Source organism: Vulpes lagopus, chromosome 2, assembly GCF_018345385.1.
Source record: "Vulpes lagopus strain Blue_001 chromosome 2, ASM1834538v1, whole genome shotgun sequence".
NCBI lineage: Eukaryota > Metazoa > Chordata > Mammalia > Carnivora > Canidae > Vulpes > Vulpes lagopus.
In genome coordinates this window covers 80,270,060-80,290,686 of record NC_054825.1, presented here as the reverse complement: position 1 = coordinate 80,290,686, position 20,627 = coordinate 80,270,060, and the positions used below count along the sequence as shown (strand labels likewise).

The following is a 20,627-nucleotide window of genomic DNA, read 5'->3' as shown; positions in this document are numbered from 1 at the left end:
GCAAAGATAATCAATATTCTGGTGTTCAGAACAAGTCCACCAGGCAAACATTTTTCCTTACAGATTTTTTCTTTCAACCATTAAGCCATATGATAATACTTGAGAGGTTATTATTATTTCTTTTAGAGAAGGGATAGGGGTGAAGAGAAGGAGAGAAAATCTTAAGCAGGCTCCACACCCAGCAGGGAGCTTGATCCATCTCACAACCCTGAGATTAGGGTCTGAACCCAAATCAAGAGTTGGATGCTTACTGAGTCACCCGGGCACCCCTATTTCTACTTTTCTGTAATATTAATTTTGTAAAAATAAAGATTGAAACTGCCTGAACTTATACTGATTAACAAGAACAATAGTTTACCATTCATTTAAGTATGGTTTAATAGTTGATTAGTAAAGAGATAAAGTTAAAATGCTTTTCATGGTGTTTGGGGATTAATTTTCAATCTATCCTTACTAAAAATTAGTAAATTATTCCTCTTTAGCTCTGGACTCTTTTTTTTCCTCACTCTGATTCTATTGAGAGCTATTCTTGCTCCATGCTAGTCAGCCTTAACCAGCTACTTCCTTGTATCAAGGCACTTGTTTGCCAATTTCAGAGATTCTGTCTTTTGATTTGCAAATGCATAGGTCAGATGTTATATAACAGGGTCCCCATCAATTTTATTTCTTAGATTTGCTTTGTTAAGTTTAGCAAAAATGCTTGCCAACATATACTCATTAACTAGGAATAATTTCTCGATTTGCATATTGCTGATGCTTTCTATCTGTCTCTATTCTGAATGTTCCTGAAGCCCCTGTAGGAAAAATAACATATGGGTTGCATTTGAATAGGAAAATAATTCTCCCATTGCACAGAAATTACAGTTGCAATGATTCTTTTACTCTTAACCTTTAGACACTCTTCTGTTTAGGCACTGTCAAAATTCTAGGAGCTCATGTACTATTAGGGGTTATACATTTATAAGGAGGTATATACAAAATGCTATAAGACTGAAGATGGGGTAATTGATTACTCTGTAGAAAGCTTTACAGAGAAGCTAAACCTTGAGATAAGACTAGATGTTTGCCAGAAAAAGAAGTATAGGCAGACTTTCAGATAGAGCGGGAAGATGTGGAAGGGGTGAACTTTCGTTATGTTAAGCTCACTAATTATTACAAAATTATAATCTGGTTTACCCTGCTTCTATTACCAAAGATGAAGGTCTACCCTGGAAAATAATGGAAGATTGCACTTCAACTTCAACTATGTATCTATTTCATCCCATAAATACCAGCTTCCCTGAAAAACTATTAAACTCCTTTTCACATCAAAATATATCTGTGCTGCCATCATCCTTCACCCAGGACATTTGTTACAGCTTTCCAAGGCAACAATTCTTTATTTCAAAAACTCTAAGATAAAGCTTTAATAACTGATCATAAGTGATATAGTACTCTCTCCAGAAATAATAATATTTTAACAGATTGATCTTAAATGCAAAAAAGGCTTACTGAAAACTAATGAATCCTTATTTGTGGAATTTTAGTCATTTTAGTAGATTGATGGAGATAGATTTTAGTATAATAATGTCTATTATAATAGAATGGACAAAATTTGTGAGATATTTTTTCCTCCTTTAAGTAACCAGACATTAATGTTGTCTCTTGGCCATGATAATCCTTGTTCCATTTGCCTTTATAATTGAGATTATATTTCCCAATCCATGATGACTGATTTCACTGGAAGCTGGGATATCTTTTTGAGTCTTAATTTGTTTTAAACCTAGGAAGAAGAAAGGCAATTTTAGAAAAAAATGAAGAGAATAATTTTTTTTTAAGATTTTATTTATTTATTCACGAGAGACACACACACACACACACAGAGAGAGAGAGAGAGAGAGACAGACAGAGACACAGGCAGAGGGAGAAGCAGGCTCCATGCAAGGAGCCGGACATGGGACTCGAACCTGGGACTCCAGGATCAGGCCGTGGGCTGAAGGCGGCGCTAATCCACTGAGCCACCTGGGCTGCCCCAGAGAAGAATTTTTACTCATTCAACTGAACAAGATTGCGTTAAAAGTATTTTTCCATTGTAATGAAGCTTAAAAAATGGTAATTTACCTAACTTTTTTCCATTCCTATAAAAATCCTTTCATCACTGTTCTGGTTTCCCCCCTAGTGAATAAAAATGTAATATAAATACATTAATTAAATTTCTAATAAGATTCTGTAGCTGTTGGACCTAAACTCTAGGGAAAGCATAAAACCCTAATTACAGTTTATCAGTTGCAATTAAGTCTTCCAACTACACCCTATATGTACTTGAGAAAAGAGTTGCTAGCAAATTTTAGACAAGATTGAAGGTTCTTTCTATGGCTGTCAAGGGACTGCTATCAACCTATGGGAGAAAATCCTAACCCTAGTTTGGGAAGTCTTTATCATACAGTAACTCTTATTTTCCTGAGATAGACTCAGGATATAGTTTCTTGGTGCAGTGGCTCTTGCGGAGTGGGGTTGGTCTTAAGTACAATGGCTATGAATGCCTTTGTTGACTTTGGGTCAATACTGTTGAAGCTCCTGCAGCATTTCACTTTTCAAAGGTCCCTGTTTCAATTACCTCAAGTTAAGCCCTCAGGGTGAGGCAGGGAGTAGTTGGGAAGACTATTACTATAAAGCAGAGAAGCAGGACAAAGATGGGATATGGTCCTCCCTGGGAAGGACTAGGATGGAGTACAGGAAGTTGAGGGATGATCCAGCAATTTTTGGAGTCATACTTGGAGCCTACAATGAACTTTTTAATGCTAGAACCTTTTTAAAGCTAGAAAGTGTGACTGCTCTTTCTGGCTTATGAAGTTCATCCAGCACATGTAAAGAGACTTCCATTTAGCTTCTTCTGATTGGGTCCTTTCAGTTGTAGTATCTATGAACTTCAACACTGTTTTGGTTTTTTTATCTAAAAGGATTCTGAGCCCCTCACTCCTAGTTTCTTGCTTCTTCCTCACGGGGCAACTGATAGACAGTATTCTGATTATCAACAGCTATGTAACCACAAACTACGCCTCAAACTTAGATGCTTCAAACAGTTACATATGTACATGTATTTTTTCCACACAAACCTACAACTTGGGCTGGGCCCAGTGGGAGAAGCTATTTTGTTTTCTGTAGTGCTAACTAGGGCTGTTCCATTTGGGGATAGGACTTACCTTCAAGATTTCTTGCTCATATAGCCAGAAAGTTGGTAATGGCTATTGCTAAGGAGCTCAGTCAGGCATAGGGGCCTGAGTCAACACTGATTTCTTTCCATGGGCTGCTTGGGCTTCCTCAAAGCATGGTGGCTGAATTCCAAGGAACTAGGCAGAACTTTGTGGCTTTTCCTATCCTAGTGTAGGAAACCACTCAGTGTCACCTTCACTGCTTCCATTTATAGAAAGAGTAACAAGTTCAGCCAAATTCAAGGAAGAGGACACTTGGACTCCTCACTTGATAAAGGTGTGGCCAGATCCCAGAAAGAGCTACTATTATGGTCATCTTTGGAAAATATAATTTTCCCCTGAGAGGTATCCTGTTCATAAGGTACTTGACATCCTGTGTTCTCTCTATCCACATTGTACCAGCCTTCAGGCTCCTGATTCTTTCATGGAAACTTTTGAATATACTTCAGCACCCACCCAACCACTCTTTTTTTATATATAAAATATTTTATTTATTTATTCATGAGGGAGAGAGAGAGAGAGAGAGAGACATAGGCAGAGGGAGAAGCAGGCTCCATGTAGAGAGCCCGATGTGGGACTCGGTCTAGGGACTCCAGGATCATGCCCTGGGCCAAAGGCAGGCACTAAACCGCTGAGCCACCCAGATGTCCTCCACCAAACCATTTTGTACGTACCAACTGCCTAATGAAAATGTAATGTCTGAAAAATCTCTTTTAACATTAATTTTAAGTTAGCTTGTAGACTAGTTTATTTTATAATTAAGCATTGTGGGAATAATTTCACAGGTCCCTTGAGCACTAAGATTCTCTCTCTGTATCTTTCTTAGCTTTAAGATTATATGTAGAGTATATATCATCTACTGTGAGGAACATTCTATGCAACAACTGGCTTATACTTTTCAGAATGCTGATGTCATAAAAGACAAAAGATGGCAAAATTGTTTCATGTAGGACTATCACAGTTAAATGCAGTGTGCAATCCTGGATGAGATCCTGGATCCAGGAAAAATGCTACAAAGAACACTGTTGGCACAATGGCAAAATTCAAATGCTATAGAAACAATAGACATTATGCAAATATGCATTGAATTTAAATGAGTTTAATTTGAATATATTTGAATTCCAATACTTAGAGTGGCTTGATCAACATTATGGCAATCATAAAAATCAACACTTGTTTTTATCACAAATAAATAAATCCCCACCAATCGGCAGTGAGGCATGATCAGGTTAGGCAAATAAATGGAAAATATTTCATCAAATAACCTCTCTAAAATAGTGAGGACTTTTCAGTGATCTTGGCAGCAACACCATGAGCCATTTCCCTGCACTCATCTGAGTGCTTTCCCAACCAGGAGAGCCTCTCACCCCTACCCACGTACAGAAATGAGCATCCTTGCGGACCCCTTTTGGATTCAGACTTTTGCCCAAGTCTTGTCAATTCCATTGCCATCTGCTCCTTCATTTGCCCAAGTCTAAACCTAGACAAGCCTCTCCCTCCTAACTGAAGTTCCCCCTTCACTCTAGAGTTCCCACTACAGGGTAACCCGGAGTCCTAGATCCTTGTTGTGCTTTTCCCTCTAAGGACTAGCGTCTGGTTCAAAGAAGATTTCAAACAGTACCCCCTGCCCCCATAACTACCCAATAGTAACTCCAATCTCATCATGTCATAAATATTAAACATTTTAAATATGACAGGCATACTACTTATTCGATGACAAGCAACCCCTGCCACTGGTTACCCTTGGCCTTTCTCTTCTCCACAATGTTCTGGCTTACCCAGGTCCCTCCCTGGCTGAACTGACTCACCCGTTTGATGCTTCCTGGCCTCCTTCCCAACCCCTCAGCCATTTTTCCTCTTCTCCTCTCTCCCAGATGTTTTTTAAGAAGCTCAGTTTGGTTTACTTTCTCTCACACCACTCCCACCCCCGCCGGCCCCGCTGCCCTGTCCTTTGAGCTGTTTCTTGGCCCATTTCTGATTCTGCCCTGGAAACTGCAAGCGCAGGGGCTAGTATGGGGAAAGAAAGGGAAAGTGAGGAAGAGTGAGAAAAAGAATTAGCAAATGCAAGAGTCACTGTTTTGAATGGGAGAAGAGAAAGAGGCTGGACATATTTATATAATTTTTTTTTTCATTCCCATCGAAGTCAATAGCTGTGAAACACCACATAAAAGGTGAGGAGATGGGGTAACTGGGTGACAGGCCTTAAGGAGGGCACAGATGTGATGAACACTGTGTGTTATACGCCACTGATGAATTACTGAAAACTACATCTGAAACTAATGATGTACTATATGTTGGCCATTGAATTTAAATTTTAAAAAAAGAAAAAAAAGAAAAAAAAGAAAAAAGAAAAAAAGGCAGGAATGAATGTTTTCACTAGAATCAAAACACAAAAAAAGACATTTCCTTTTCTTAATCAAGTCAAATCTGTTTCTGAGCTCACCTTTTCAAGAGCAAGGAGATGCCCAGTATCAACTGATTTCTGTGGCTTTCTCCCCTCGCATTCCAGGCTCCCCTATGTTATACCAGGATCCTGAGCTTCTGTCATCCAGAGAAAGCGGGAGAGAAGTGTCAGCGGTTGGTCCTCACCCTACTGACATCCTCAGGGTCCAGATGGCTGTGACCCTGAGGGGCAGCCAGGCCTCGCGAGCCCAGCCCCTCCCTTCTAGGTCCCCGCCCCCACCACTGCCCCCAGAGGCCTTCACTGTGGCTGCAGGGCACGTGACAACCCACAGGCAGGTGTCGCATGACCTCCAGAGCTGGGTTGATTTAATGGGCAACCTGACTGTAAGCCAACAGGACTTGATGGGCACAGTGCTGAGCTGGAGAGTGAATTCGGTCCAAACATGGATCCAATGCTATCACATTTGATCTTTTATGAGGAACTGATATTCAAGATTTTCACAGAAAATCTCCTGTTTTACAGTTGCTGGCAACTAAAAAATCATAAACCCCTGTGGGTCTGACCTAACATGTCCATGACCCATATAAGCTCCCTCACTGGCAGTTTGCAGATTCTGAGCCTCAGAACCAAGTCCCCTACACTAGAAATGGGCCCCTTCCTCCTTCCACTTAAAGCCATGCCTGCCACTCCCCTCCCACTTTGTCAAACCCAGTGATTGTGTCAATAGGCCTGCATTAGATTTGGGCTGAAGGGAAAAATGTCTGTTTGAGGATTGCCTTTTGTGGAAGGGCTATTCCTCTTTCTTTCAGCTGTCAACTGTGAATTCTACATCCTGAACAGCCTCCGGAGGTATTGGAATCTTGGACATCAAGAACCCAAACCCAGCTGCCTTTCCTCTGCATGTTTGATTGTCAGGTAGAGCAGAAGCATAGTGTAAAAACACATGTGGAACATTTAAGGAATCACAATTAACCAACACTCACATACTCAGGCCAGAAAGCAAAATAAACCACAAAAGTCTCCTGTATCCTCTCCTGATCTTGTCCCTTTCTCCTCCAGAATATTCTATCGGGAATTTTGTGAAAACTATTCCCTTGCTCCTCTTCTTCCTGATCGATTCCCTACATACAAACTCTAAAATATATTGTTCCATTTAATCTACCTTGAACTTTTTATATCTCAACTTAGAATGCATACATTCTGCCTCTTTTGGTCAGTATTATGTTTAGGGGATCTAACCATGTTACTGAGAATAATAGTAAATTATTTCTTCTGCTAGATATCACAACTTATTTCTCTACTGTTGATGTACAGGTAGATTTGGGTTGTTTTCTGTGCTTTGCTATTACTGACAGTGCTGTGTAAAAATTATTGTACATTCTCTCCCAGGGTTTATGTGCAAGAATTTTTTTTTAGAGTATGTCGTATAGTGAAATTGCTGGCTAGTAGAATAGGTGCATGTTTTACTTTGCCATTTACGGTTTTCCAAAAGTGGTTTAGCCAGAGTGAATGTTTTCTCTAAATTGCTTTCCATGGTTATTATGCCAATTTACGTCCCACTACCAGTGTATAACATCATTGCTTATACATAAATTATTTTTGTATAGCAAAATTTTGTATTCAAAATTATTTTTGAAAGGCATAACACCAGCAAAATTTTCAATACACTCTATTATAGGTTGCATTACAGAGTAGAAACCAGATTTTAGAGTTTTCAGGAATCTGTTGTCGTCATTATGTTTATCTTGAATGACCTAGTGTCCTAAAAATAATCCAGAATTCTTAGGAGGTAGATCCCTCCTAGATATTAAGAGTATCATGAGAAAAGTTATTTTATCATGATGAATTGATTAGACGGATATTTTTCTTTTTTGATGAGGATCCCATTCATTATTATTTCCATCTTGGTATTACAAACTTTGATTAACAACTGTACAATTCCAAAAAAAAAAAAACAACTGTACAATTCCACTGTTAACCTTCTAAACAACTCCCTCTGATGATATAGGGAATTTTTATTTTATTCTATTAGTATTTTTATAATAAATTTATTTTTTATTGGTGTTCAATTTACCAACATACAGAATAACACCCAGTGCTCATCCCATCATATTCTATTAGTTTTGATTGACAACTTAGACTTAATGTTATGAAAAGTTAAACAAAATGCAAAATAAGTAGATCTCTTCTAAATCTCAAAAGATTTTTTTTTTTTACATATTTGTATGGAAAGCAAGGAATATAAGGTCTTAAAACACATACTAAATCAAATTTTTTATCTTCTTCTGGGTATAAAATCCACTGATTGAAAACTAATTCTTCTTAATTAGAAAACAGAGTTAATTCCTGACAGTGCAACAATTGTCTTGCCATGATGTGATATTTGTAGAGAACTAAAATAGCGTAATGACACAAACCCTTCTGACTTGTGGGATTTCTAACAAAAAGGTTAAAACTGAATTATGTAGCCATGCAAATTAGCACAGGCTTCCTCTATAGTCTCATGTACTGGAACAAAACAGGAGCTGTTCTCAATAAAACTAAGCTGTTGAGAATAAAAATCAGAACTCAAAACAGTAAATAGGAGCCATCAAATCTTTGTTTTCCTAAGCTGTTGAAGCTTAGAGCTCCCAAGTGAGTCATCACAAGTCTAAGTGCTAGGTGTAAGGAGGGCCATAGGAAATCCAATTAGCTATTATGTTTAGACTTATTTTAAAAACAGAGGTGTCAAAAAACCTTTGTTGCCTTAATACACATGTTATTATTCTTCCTATCTGCTAGGATAACATAAATGGAACTGTATTAAGAAAGAAAGTATTTCAGTATGTATTCACATGAGCGCTTCACATCCACAGGTTATATATTGTATGCAGATAAACCACGGAAAAAGAACACATGGTTCATACTCTTAAGAGTTTGTATTTAGGGGTGAGGAAGAAAAAAGTTTTTATCTATGGGAACTCACACTTTCAAAGTATCTTATATGCTATACGATGACCCAAATACACTTTACTAACTAGAAACCTAGAGTCTAAGTCTAAGGGATAGAATAACTTGTCCAAGACTTCACATCTGAGAAGTGGTGGAGCAGCTTATTCAATGTCAGTTTGGTCTGATTCTATAGCCAATGTTTTTACCCAATGACACCCAAACACACTACCCCCCTCCCAGGTCTTTATCTATTTGCTATTATTTATACCTCTAACTAACTATGTCCATGTTTACATTTACCTATGTCTGTATCATATGGAACTATATATTTAATATAGAATAGTGGAAAACAAGTTAAAAATCAGAACCACATGAAAAATGAATAGGAAAATAGGACTAAGGGAAAGATACAGAGGCCACAGTGTCCAGCACAGTCACAAAAATTGGGGTTTTGTGGTGGTGGCTTGGCTTCCTAGTGTCAAAGCAAAGAGGAAAACATGATAATTTCCAAAGTATACATTGTCTACTTGGGGCAATAAGCTAAGAAGAGTTCATCGTGAAAGAGTTCATGGAAAGGGTGAATTTGTGCAGTGTCTTTAAGGAAAAGAGAGAGGCAGCTTGGCATAGAGAATACGTTCTTCATCAGTGATACTCAAGCAGAGGTAACTCCTGCTCTGGGACATTTGGGGGAGCTTTCAGATTGCATCCCTGATAACCCCATGGGGGTCGTGGTCCTCTGCTGAGAATTCTGCTATGGTGCACTGTACTGCTAATGACAGTGTACTAATTGGGGTGAGAGCCTCTCAAGTGTAAGAAGGAAAGGGAGGATAATACCAGTTCTAGATAAAAGCAGTGGAAAGAGTCATTTGTTCATTCACTTATTCTAAAAACATTCAGCATAATGCTAGTGCAAAAGGTAATATAAGGGGCAGCCTGGGTGGCTCAGTGGTTTAGCACTGCCTTCAGCCCAGGGCCTGATCCTGGAGATCCAGGATCAAGTCCCACGTCGGGCTCCCTGCATGGAGCCTGCTTCTTCCTCTTTCTCCCTCTGCCTGTGTCTCTGCCTCTCTCTCTCTCTCTCTCTCTCTCTCTCTCTCTCTCTCTCTCTTTGTCTGTCTCTCAAGAATAAATAAATAAAATCCTTAAGGGGAAAAAAAGAGTAATATAAGACAGAAGAGTGGAGCATGTACTATGTTTGAGAATGGATGAGAATTAAGTGCTTCTGTGTGCTACACGCTGTGTTAAGAGCTTTGCATATATAATTTCATTAAATCTCTACCATGACTTTGTGAAGTAAGAATAATGCTCATCTCATAGGTCAGAAGACCTGAGCTCAGAGAGATTAAGTAACTTTCCCAAGGTAACAAGTATGAAGTGCCAGGATGGAAGGACACTCAGATGCTATCTGTCCCTACCCAGCCTATTTCCACTCTCCATCTTCAAAGCCACCCCCTTCTTTAAAAATAATAAATAAATAAATTATTTATTTATTAATCACAAACACACACACACACACACACACACACACACACACACACAGAGGCAGAGACACAGGCAGAGGGAGCCTGATGTGGGACTCAATCCCGGGTCTCCAGGATCAGGCCCCGGGCTAAAGGCAGTGCTAAACCGCTGAGCCACCCAGGCCACCCCAAAAGCCACCCCCTTCTTGAACAACTCCAGGGGGCACCATGCCCATTGAATTCTGTGTAAATGGTGCAGAACTGGGGAAGGAAATCCAAATGGCTTCCATTAAAACACACTCTCTCAAGGGGTTAATAGCCCAATTGTGGAGTAAAAACCAATGTGTGCACATTCCAAAAAACAACATAAAATACCAAAAAAGGACAACAGAGGTTGGAGGGATTCATTCTCCTGGGATTGCAGGCATGTTATCTGGGAAGGTGTAGAAGCAGCAGTATTTGCACTGAGCTAAGAAGGATGGATATTTTGACAGATATTATTGTGTGGGAGAGATATTTTCTTGGAGAGACAGTGGCATGTTCCGTAAGACCTTGCCAGGGACTTGAGATTAGGACAATTCTGCTGGGAAAGGCTATATATATCCCTTGGGAGAGTGCATTGAATATAAGGGACAGCAATGGACAGATCTGAGCTCCAAGTACACACCTTCACTGGTATCTCTCCAGGTCTGTATACTGCCTCATCTTCTCAGAGAATCTAGAACTGCTTAGCAGAGGGCCACTGGCATATGAAGTCCCATCTAGTGCTCCAGTAACTTAAGGCCTCAGAATAGGAGGACTTTTGAAGAAGGCGGTAGAATCAGGTTTCTGGACCTACCACTCCTCTTTCCTTCTTCCTGTTGCACTTCTATATGCTCCATCTTTAAAACATCAGACCTTTCCTTCCCAGTGTCTTGACAATGCTGGTTCAAGTAAAATAAAGGAGCTTGTTTTGTAGCCCCAAGAATCCAACTTGGTGAAAGTGAGGGCTTGTTTGGCTCATAGATAAGACATCCCTGATTCCTCCTAGCCTGCTCTTAGACATTCCTACTTCATGGCTCTTGGATGCCTTCAAGAGAAATGCATAATTTGGATTTGGGTGCAGCAGCCTGCACACATATCACAAGTAGTCAAAGAAGGAAGAGAAACCAGAGTGATCTCAGCTGCCACCAGGCCTCAGTCTTTGGGGAAATAAAGAAATGGGTTCCACAGAGCTGACTGCCATTTCAGAAGGGATTTATGCTGTGTCAAGAAATGTGTTGTATAGGGATGTCTGGATGGCTCAGTGGTTGAGCTCTGCTTTCATCTCAGGGCATGATCCTGGGGTTCAGAGATCAAGTCCCACATCAAGCTCTCCTCAGGAAGCTTCTGCCTGTGTCTCTGCCTCTCTCTCTCTCTGTGTGTCTCTAATGAGTAAAAAAATAAAATCTTAAAAAAAAATGAGTTGTATAGATGTCATTGCTGTGTAGGAAGAGGTTTAAACTACCCTGAAGCTCTGAACTCTGCTCCCATGCTGCCTACAAGGGTGACGTGGAATTGTTGCCACCTCCTCACCTCTACCCACTATGACATGCTGCCCCACCCCACTGGAGAGGACAGGTTTGGTGATATGTGGAGAACTCAATCAGCAAGGAGATACCTTTTCTGGACGTTCTGACAATCAGTTGGAAATCTCAGTGGGAACTGAAGAAATCTCAGTTGGGAAGAGAAGGGTGAGTTCGAGGGCATCATCAAAGGCTGGCATGCCTTGTGTGTAAAAAGAGTAGGAAAAAGAGAAAAATGCAGGGGAGTAATGAAAAGGGAAGAAGGTGAGAGAAGGAATTAAAGAGAGAATTAAAGCCAAAAAGCTTCAGAGGAAAAAGAATAGAAAATGGAACATGAAAGGAGAGGGTCGTTTGGAACTCTACTTTTCTTGGGTTGGTTTCCATCCTGAACTTTATTTAGTATTGGGGCAGTGGTTAGGAGACACCATCTCTGGGAGTCCCTGCTGGTAGATGTATCCTGCTGCCCACCCTGTTGTTTTTTGCTGCTATTTCAGAATCAACTCAGCCTGTAACATCCAGGGCTTCTTAGAACTTGGATGGCAATAGACCTAGAAACCAGGCTGGTGGCTTTATGGCACCCTCTGGCTCTTCACAATTTTTTTCCCTAAGTTTCCCTGGAGATCTGGGTAAGAAGTAAACTCTGAGTGCATTTGCTAATAGACATCAGTTTGAGCACCCCTAGCGCTTTACCTGTGACCAGAAATATGCAGGCCAGGAAAGGGAAAGGTAGCCAAAATGTGAAAACAAAAAGATCTCTGAACTCCAGTGGGATTCACTCACACACACAATTTTAAGTTAAAACACAATCTGGGTTACTGGAATTTAGTAAAACATTGCAATTGGTCCTAAAAAGCAGGAGGGTTCAGGAGGCATGTGTTTCTTCTTGGCTCTGTCTTGCCTGGTCAATGTAGGGCAATGTTACTAGGTTAGACATTAGGGGCTACGTTTCCATAATAAATGTGTGTTGACATTTTAGGAGACCTACAATGGACATAGTTGGACCGGACCCACTGGATGATGCGTAAGTAATGAGGATGATAAAAAAGTTCAGTAGAGGAGCTGCTATGGGAAGGATGTGCCCCAATCCAGCAAGGAAGAGAAACTCCATTATGTAGAACATTATCTCCTCAGGCCCAGCAGCCTTCAAGGGGAGAAAAGACTGTAGTTTCAGATCTTTGGACCTCTTCATATTAATAATGGTGGGGTTTTTTCAGAAACCGCTAATGCCTCAAAAAGCAAGTCAATCTTATTTGGAGAAAAGATCCACTTCCACCCCTGCCCCCTACCTGGCCTGTGTGCCTACTTGACTGGGATAGAAAATATGCAGCATAAATTCCTCAGGAGACTGTAACAAAAGGGAATTGAAGAAATCCCTTCACCCTCACAGATCTTTAAATGCTTTAAAGGTATAACTTGGATTCTGCACGTTCCATATAAAAGTTTAAAAAATAAGTAAGTTGGAGCATAATTATTCATATGAAAAATATTCTTCTGCTTTGTAAAGTGTTTGTGTTTTAATGGGTTCCACTTATAAAATTTATTTATTTATTTTTTTTTCACTTATAAAATTTAAAATTAAAATGTGACTTGACTCCAGGAATTTATTCTATGCAAAACACTGTAGAAATCAATTTCTCATGGAAAATTACAACATAGGGCTACTTAGAGTAATAGCAGAAGATGGGAGGATGAATGAGATTACCAGGGGAAATCTTAGGGCTCCTCTGTTTTCCTGTCCTGAATTTAGTAAGAAAGATGATTTTCCTATAGACAGGGGATGATGGAAATACCGAAATTAGAAGTCACCAAACAAAATCTTGACTACCTGAACTCAGACCTTGAAAAGGACCTGCAAAGACTGGATGATGCAAATCAAACTCTTCTCAGAAAAATTCAAGAGAAAGAAGAAGCTATTCAAAGGTCAGGCTTTGCAGCTGGAGAGGAAAGGGCTTCTCAACTGAATGGTCTTTAAAATAAAGAGAAGGTGGGAGGAAGGTTTCCTTTTTTTGTTGATAAATCTTGGTGTGTGTGTTTTTTTTTTAATCTTGGTGTGTTAAATACTGAAGCATGACCTGTGATGTCCCCAGAAGCTTTATGTATCGATTTTGCATTAAATTCCCACATTAGGCTGATGTTGTATTTGCCACTGTGTTTGAGAGTCGATCTGGCTCCCTGAGACCTTGGCTTTCTAAACTGGGTTCCTGGCAGCTTCCTTATGACCGATCCACATCTAGGTGTCTGTATTTTGCAGTCTGGAAGGAGAGATTGCCCTGTCACTAGGACGAGCCAATGAGAGGGAGGAGTTGAACCATATCACATCTGAGAAGGAGGAAATCTTGAGGAACCTGGAATCAGAGACAGCAAAGCTGGTAAGAAGGTGTCTAGAAAAGGACCATGTGATGCATTTGGCTTGCAGTCAGCTGCTGCTCTCTTCCTCAGGGGATTATCATCCATGATCATTGCTATGTCTGGAGAAATCAGAGGAGAAAGCTCTGAGAATGAAGCGTTTGGCATGGGGTTTCCTAGGCCTGGGCTCTCTTCCCAGGTCCTCTGTGTGGGGCCAGAGTGTACTCCCCACTCCTCTCCCCCCCTCCATACATTATCCCCAGACCATATTTTAGAGACCCAGGGAGGGGGAAAGTACAAAAGCAGAGCAGTTTATCCCCTTTACCTCTTCCTTTCCACAGGAAAAAAGTAACAAGATTCTAAGCAGGAATGTGGTGGAGCTTCAGAAGAAGGTAAAGAGGGCCACCCTTGAAAGAGGTTCACTTCTTAGGAATCTTGACAGAATAGTATGAACCCCTGAACTCTCTAGTCAGAAAGACCCAAGAAGGAGCAACCAGCTAAATGTGTGTGCTCCCTATCCTCTGCTGCCTACTCAATTTCTTAGGACAAACTCTGATTAACACCCCGACTTGTTCCCTGGCATTACAGATTTGATAAGAGAACTAAGGGACTATAGGAGAAAAGACTTTTCCCTCCCTCCCCCAATTGTTCTGCCCTCTTGTCTCTTCCCCCTCTTCCTCCTTGCTCCTTGTATAGTTGTTTTCATGGCCTATGGGAACAAAAAAGGTCTAACCAGCCACCCTGGATTTAGGCGGCTCCCATAAGCAAGAAGGAGACACTCTATCTGGGATCTAGGTTAATTAATCATCATTCCATAGCCCTGAGACCCCAAAGTCTAGCCCAGCTTTTTATGTCTGTGTGGCCCCACTCAGTTCATGTTTTTGGGGGTGGTATTTCAGATTTCAAGGAGACGTAAGAATGATGGCCTTGATAAAGAAACCCTAAAGCAGATGTTGGCAGAACTGAAGGTGAGCAGAAAAGCAAACCTTGAGATTTTCTGGGGGATGTGTCAAGTCTAGGTCTGGGGAGGAACTGCTTTCAAAGGACTCTCCCAAGCTAGGTATGTCTGTGTGCTTATCAGAATGAGCCAGTGTCTTTTACCTCATGGCCCATGTGACAGTCAGGACATGATCAGTCACATAACTGCAGAGGTAACTTCAATGCCATCAAAGTTGAGGGGATTGCTCCAGAGACCTCAACACCCATCAGTCACTAGAACACACGTGCTGAAGCACATGAGGGCCTGCCAAGAAGCTTAGGGTCTGAATGACACCCAATACAGATATTCAAGTAAGATGAGAATACTAACTTCCATAATTATACAGAGATATGTCAGTAATCTTATCTCATTTTCCAACCCATGCCTTATGGGCCAAAAAAGTTTTGTTTTTTTAAAGATTTTATTTATTCATGTAAGACACAGAGAGAGAGGCAGAGACACCGGCAGAGGGAGAAGCAGGCTCCATGCAGGGAGCCTGATGCGGGACTCAATCCCGGGATTCCAGGATCATGCCCTGGGCCGAAGGCAGGCACTAAACCACTGAGCCACCCAGGGATTCCCCCCAAAAAGTTTATTTTTGAAATTTAGTTTATTTTTTTTTTCTTCTATTAGAAGGTAAGCCCAATGAGGGCAAGAGTTTTTAATCTATGTTCACTCCTATTTCTCCAGTGCCTAAAAACAGTGCTTGGCATATAGTAGATACTCAATATTTGCTGAATGAATGCATGAATAAATGAATGAATGAACTAGATGCCCAACAGAGGACAGACAGATACCCTGTTGGGAACTTTTCTGCAGATTTACATGGTGAATGTGGCAATTTGGCTGAGCCTACCATGCCAGAGCCCTATTATTCCTTTTTTTTTTTTTCTCTGAAAGGGAGGCATGAGATTTCTTTTTTGCTCTGTGATTCAGAAGGTGTGTGAGTACACCTTATGGAATATAAGAGGGAGAAAGAGGCCCATGAGCTTTGGTCAGTTGGGCTAGAGGAAGGAGGATGGTAAGGCCCAGAGACTGGGCAGTCAGATGACCAGGGCACAAAGGTCAGCTCTGCCACTGTGTGACTTTCAAAGTTAAGCACTTAACTTCTTGCCTTTGTCTTCTCATCTAACAAATAGAGCTAATGATAATACCCACCCCAGATTATTACAATGTGTCTTCAATCCCTCAATATAGGGTAGCTATTTGTATCATGTTTCTTTGCTGGTCTGGAAAGAGGGTGATCACTACCCATTTGCTTTCCACAAGACAATGCTATTCACCTTCGGCTGTCTTCCAGGTGAGACTACAAAAGTCAACAGAATCCTGCACAAAGCAAGAGAAGGAGCTGTTCAAGGTAGAGGCAGTTTCTCCTCATGGAAGGTCTGTCCAGTATATAAATGGCAGAGAACCCCAAAGGTCTTAGAAACAGGACAGCTTGGGGCACAGGATGGGGAGGAGCAAGAATCTGGTGGATGAATTTTTGATTCACATGCAGGTGAAGGGAAAGAAAACTTATATTAGAAATAGTGGTTTCACCATTTCTTAAACACCCTTTTATCTCTACTATTCAAAATACTATCATTGAATCCCAAGCCTAAGTGCACTGATACCTCTCCTGCTGTTTCCCCTGACAGGCATACGACAACCTGAGCCAAGAATTTTTGTTTTGCTCAAAATTATACCATGTCCATGAGTGATTAGATCACTGCTCTGTGATGTGCTTGTTTGCCTTTAAAGTAAGAAGTTGCTAGGTTATCAGTGAAATGTCCAATGCACCAGTTAGGGTCCCCAGGAGCAGCCTAGGCTTGGTTCTGATGAGATTTGTTAATTTTCTTTTCTTTCTAGATAGAGAGTGACTACCAATCTTTGCATCAGCTCTGTGAGGACCAGGCCCACTACATAAAGGTATGCTGCCTACGGGTGCAAGTCAGAGCAGAGGTGGAATTTCTCCAAAGCCAGGGGTTCTTTGGTTTCTCATTAGGCTAAAATCTGCCACTGGGCAAAATGCCTTTTGTACAACAGCAAAAACAACAAAACAGACATATGTTAAGGATTTACTTTGTGCCAGGCACTGGCACATACATTGTTTTTAAGCTCTCAACATACAGTATTTTTCTCCATTAATTTGTCCAATAAAACTATGGGGATGTTATTGTTATAATCAAGGACACTGGGGTTTGGGGGAGTTAGGTAATGTGCTCTGGGAACACAATTGTAAGCATCAGAGCTGGGATTTGAATACAAGCAGAATTCAAAGAAGGAACTCTTTTTTTTTTTTCTTTTCATATATATTCACCTAGTCCCAGTATCTCTCAATTTTTATTAGAACATTTCCCTACTCATGTGTGCACACTCATGCATGCACCATTTAGACTATTAGGGATAACTTTAGGAGAATCATCAATGACATTGAAATGAAATATGGGGAAATTCTTCATTCTAACAATTTTTTTTTCCATGGGAAGAAATACCAGGAAATTCTGAGGCAGATGGAAAAGGAAAAAGAGGTGCTGCTTCTTGAAAAAGAAGTGTAAGTTTGGAAAAATGATGTCCCCAATGGGACTGCAGTGATAGTTCCCGGGACATCTTGGAAGGGGACAAAGCTTCTCAGACCAGCTTTATTTTCTTAGACTTTAGGTCATAAAATTATTTTCCTATGCTTTACCCTAATTTTTTTTATTATTTTACCTTTTACACTTAGATTTGCATTCATCTGGAATTTGTTTTTCTTCTATTGTGTGAGGTAGAGATCAAGATAATGATTTTTCTGTGTAGAGCCAATTGACCAAGCACCATTTATTTAAGAGAACATGCATTTTCAGTGGTGCCTTGTTTTATAAGTCAAGTGACTATATATTTGTAAGACTTTCTGCAGTTTCAGCCCAACATCAGGGTTATGTCAGGTTATTCTTCATTGATTGTCTTTTCCCTTAAGAATGGACCACACTTTGCTAGTTTCTCTGTATGTTGAGCCATTATAAGTTTTGATTGTTAAACACTGAGTGTTATAAAAAATCCAGGATATAAATCATAGATGTTGCATGGCTTAGAAAAGCACCTTTCATCAGCTCCTCAGATGAGTTATATATTTCTTGGATCTGATCTTTTTCACCCAGATTCAAAGCCCAGAACAACTCTTCCCAAATAGTGAAACCTGGTTCAATTCTGGTAGAGACCATCCAAAGCAACATGGTAAGTTTTCCTTGTCCCACGTTTGAGTTTTCTTTCATCCATCCCTCCCCTGGCTTTTCTCTTTCTGCTCCTTGCATTCCCCTCCCTTTTCTTAATAAACCTAGAGTTAGGACATAATGAAGATCAGTGCCTTGTTCCATACCGTATGGCAGCTACCCCAGTGGCTCTTAGCCACCCTGCTACACTGTCTCTCTGTGACCGCATGGACAGGCACATCTGTGGCTTTTCTTGCTTCTCATAGGAGAAGACCATCATTAAGAAACAGAAGAGAATCTTTTGGTACAGGTAAGTGGTAGAATCTTGGCTTTTATCTGGTCTAGGCTACATTTGCTCTATAAAAGTGAGTGACTTGGTAAGGACATAAGGAATAAGGATAAATATACCCACCAACAAGAAACTATCAGGCAGCCCCAGATTTTTCCTTCTTTCCCCAGCATCAGAGTTAAGCAGAACTTGGTGGCTGGAAAAAATAGCTATTTGTTCAAGATGAAGGCTGCAGGTTGCATTTTACTTTGCATTTCCATTTTTATGGTTCTTGGTGTGCTCCTTTCTATTTTTCAGATCCTGAACCTGGTAATCTCTGCTATACTCTTTGTTGGAAAGACAGTTCAGGGTGCACTCATTCTTTCAGTTCTTTTACTATAGGCTGTAAATTTTTAAAAAATATTTTATTTATTTATTTGAGAAAAAGAAAGAGAAAAGCACAGAGGGGTAGAGGGGAAGGGGGGCAGAGGGAGAGGGAGAAGCAGGCTTCCTGCTGAGCAGGGAGCCTAACTTGGGGACTTGGGGCTCCATCCCAGGACCCTGGGATCATGACCTGAGCTGAAGACAGATGCTTAACCAACTAAGTCACCCAGGTGGCTGTAAAATTTTATTTTATTTTATTATTTTATTTTATTTTATTTTATTTATTTTATTTTATTCTTTTTTAAGATTTTATTTATTCATAGAGACAGAGAGAGAGAGGGGGGCAGAGACACAGGCAGAGGGAGAAGCAGACTCCATACAGGAAGCCTGACGTGGGACTCGATTTAGGGTCTCCAGGATCACACCCCAGGCTGCAGGTGGCGCTAAACCGAGGCGCCACCAAGGCTGCCCAGCTGTAAAATTTTAGAAAACAAAAATCACCTGAACTCTGTGAAACAAGCAGACTAACTCTGAAATGCTCCATGTGGCCCTTTAATGAAGAGCTTCAATTTATGACATTTTAATATAGTTGAAGACTGAAGGCCTTAGACGAGATTTCAGTGTGAAATTTTCTTGGGGCACACAAGAAAACACGCGCACACACACATGCACGCACATCTTTTATTGTTTAACTTGGTCTCTTTTGACACTTGATGTTTAGAAAAAACATATCCTAATGATTTTTGCCTGGACATTAATGTCAGAAATGTCCCAATCTTATTTCAAATTCTAGAATGGCTTCCTACAATAAACCCGAGGAAGGCTACTGGTCATGAGACTCATAGACTCATAGTCCTGAACATTTTCTGGCAACCTCCAAAAGGCCTGCCACATAAGTATTACCTGGAAAATCTCCTTTTGCACCTCCAACTTTTTCTATGGAGACATCTATTCTGCCAGAGGGCTTACATGTCAGGAAAGCCATATGCAGTTTCTAACCACTCCATGGATCTTTTTCTGTTATTCCCTATCCCCTCCCCTCATCCTTTGTGTCTTTATTCTCCATCAGTTTTGCCCTGAAGAAAGCAATTCAGTTATTTATGAGTGTGAGTGTCACCCCCAAAGCTGGGTCCTGGGCTGTTCTCTCTCCCCTAGGCTAACCAAGAATGTCTCTTTGCAGACATTTCAGGTGTCTTGTCTTCATGGTCATGATCTTCGTTAGGCTGCTGGGCTATATACTTTTCCACCTGCAGTACATAAATCCAGACCTTCTTGTGGATGCCCTACCCATGGCAATGAGCAGGGACACCTTGAAGAGGCTGAGGGAGGTCTTATTTCCCTTCCTCACTCTAGAGGTAGAAGAAGTTCTACCCCATTAGGCTAAAGTGACGTGAGGGGCTCCACGCTGTACCCAGCGGAGAAAGGGGGGACATGGCTATAGCCCTGAGTCCCGGATGGACCAAGAAGGAAGTGGGAGCCTTGACTTGGACATCTGACCTCTTCATTTCATTCTCTTCCCTTGCTTTTCCCTTTGGAGTGGCTCTCTTTTAAATAAAGAATATGTTTGACCAGAGTTCACTGTGTTGGTCTGTGAATTTGGTCTGTGAGTCCTGGGCCCTCATTAGACATTCCCAGTTTCCACCTGTTTTAAGAAAAGAAAACCTAAAAAAAAAAAAAAAAAGAAAAGAAAAGAAAACCTTCCCAATACTTCTACTCTCTGCTCCATACTGAAAACACAGTAGAGGGAAAAAAAATTATCTCTTCATTTGTAACATTCTCCACTTCCTCTGGGGTGGGCACAAAGGCTGTTCAACTGAGGAATCATGAGGTGGGTATAAGACTTGCTTTCATTAAATATTTTAACAACACATGTCCTTCCTAAAGCTCCTTTATTTTTATATTTCACTATGTATTATGGGGGTGAGATGTCCTGAAAAGCTGACCTGTTGT

The 20,627-nt window shown here is 40.7% G+C and overlaps 1 protein-coding gene across 1 annotated transcript; it reads left to right on the top strand.

Moving 5' to 3' along the window:
* The first annotated feature begins 12,512 nt into the window (after window positions 1–12,512).
* On the top strand, window positions 12,513–20,200 carry LOC121485732 (transmembrane and coiled-coil domain-containing protein 5B-like). The gene is made up of 11 exons (XM_041746453.1): window positions 12,513–12,551; window positions 13,301–13,450; window positions 13,782–13,899; window positions 14,218–14,268; window positions 14,776–14,844; window positions 16,156–16,212; window positions 16,704–16,763; window positions 17,324–17,388; window positions 17,975–18,050; window positions 18,292–18,335; window positions 19,858–20,200. The coding sequence occupies exons 1-11, from the start codon at window positions 12,517–12,519 to the stop codon at window positions 20,054–20,056; spliced, it is 924 nt and encodes a 307-aa protein (XP_041602387.1). The 5' UTR covers window positions 12,513–12,516; the 3' UTR covers window positions 20,057–20,200.
* Window positions 20,201–20,627: the final 427 nt, after the last annotated feature.

Bases quoted from the DNA above. Each gene is read 5' to 3' on its own strand.
- LOC121485732 (XM_041746453.1), top strand. From the start codon at position 12,517: ATGGACATAGTTGGACCGGACCCACTGGATGATGC. The intron at 13,451-13,781 runs GTCAGGCTTTGC...TGTATTTTGCAG, and splicing joins AAAGAAGAAGCTATTCAAAG to TCTGGAAGGAGAGATTGCCC. The intron at 18,336-19,857 runs GTAAGTGGTAGA...GTCTCTTTGCAG, and splicing joins AAGAGAATCTTTTGGTACAG to ACATTTCAGGTGTCTTGTCT.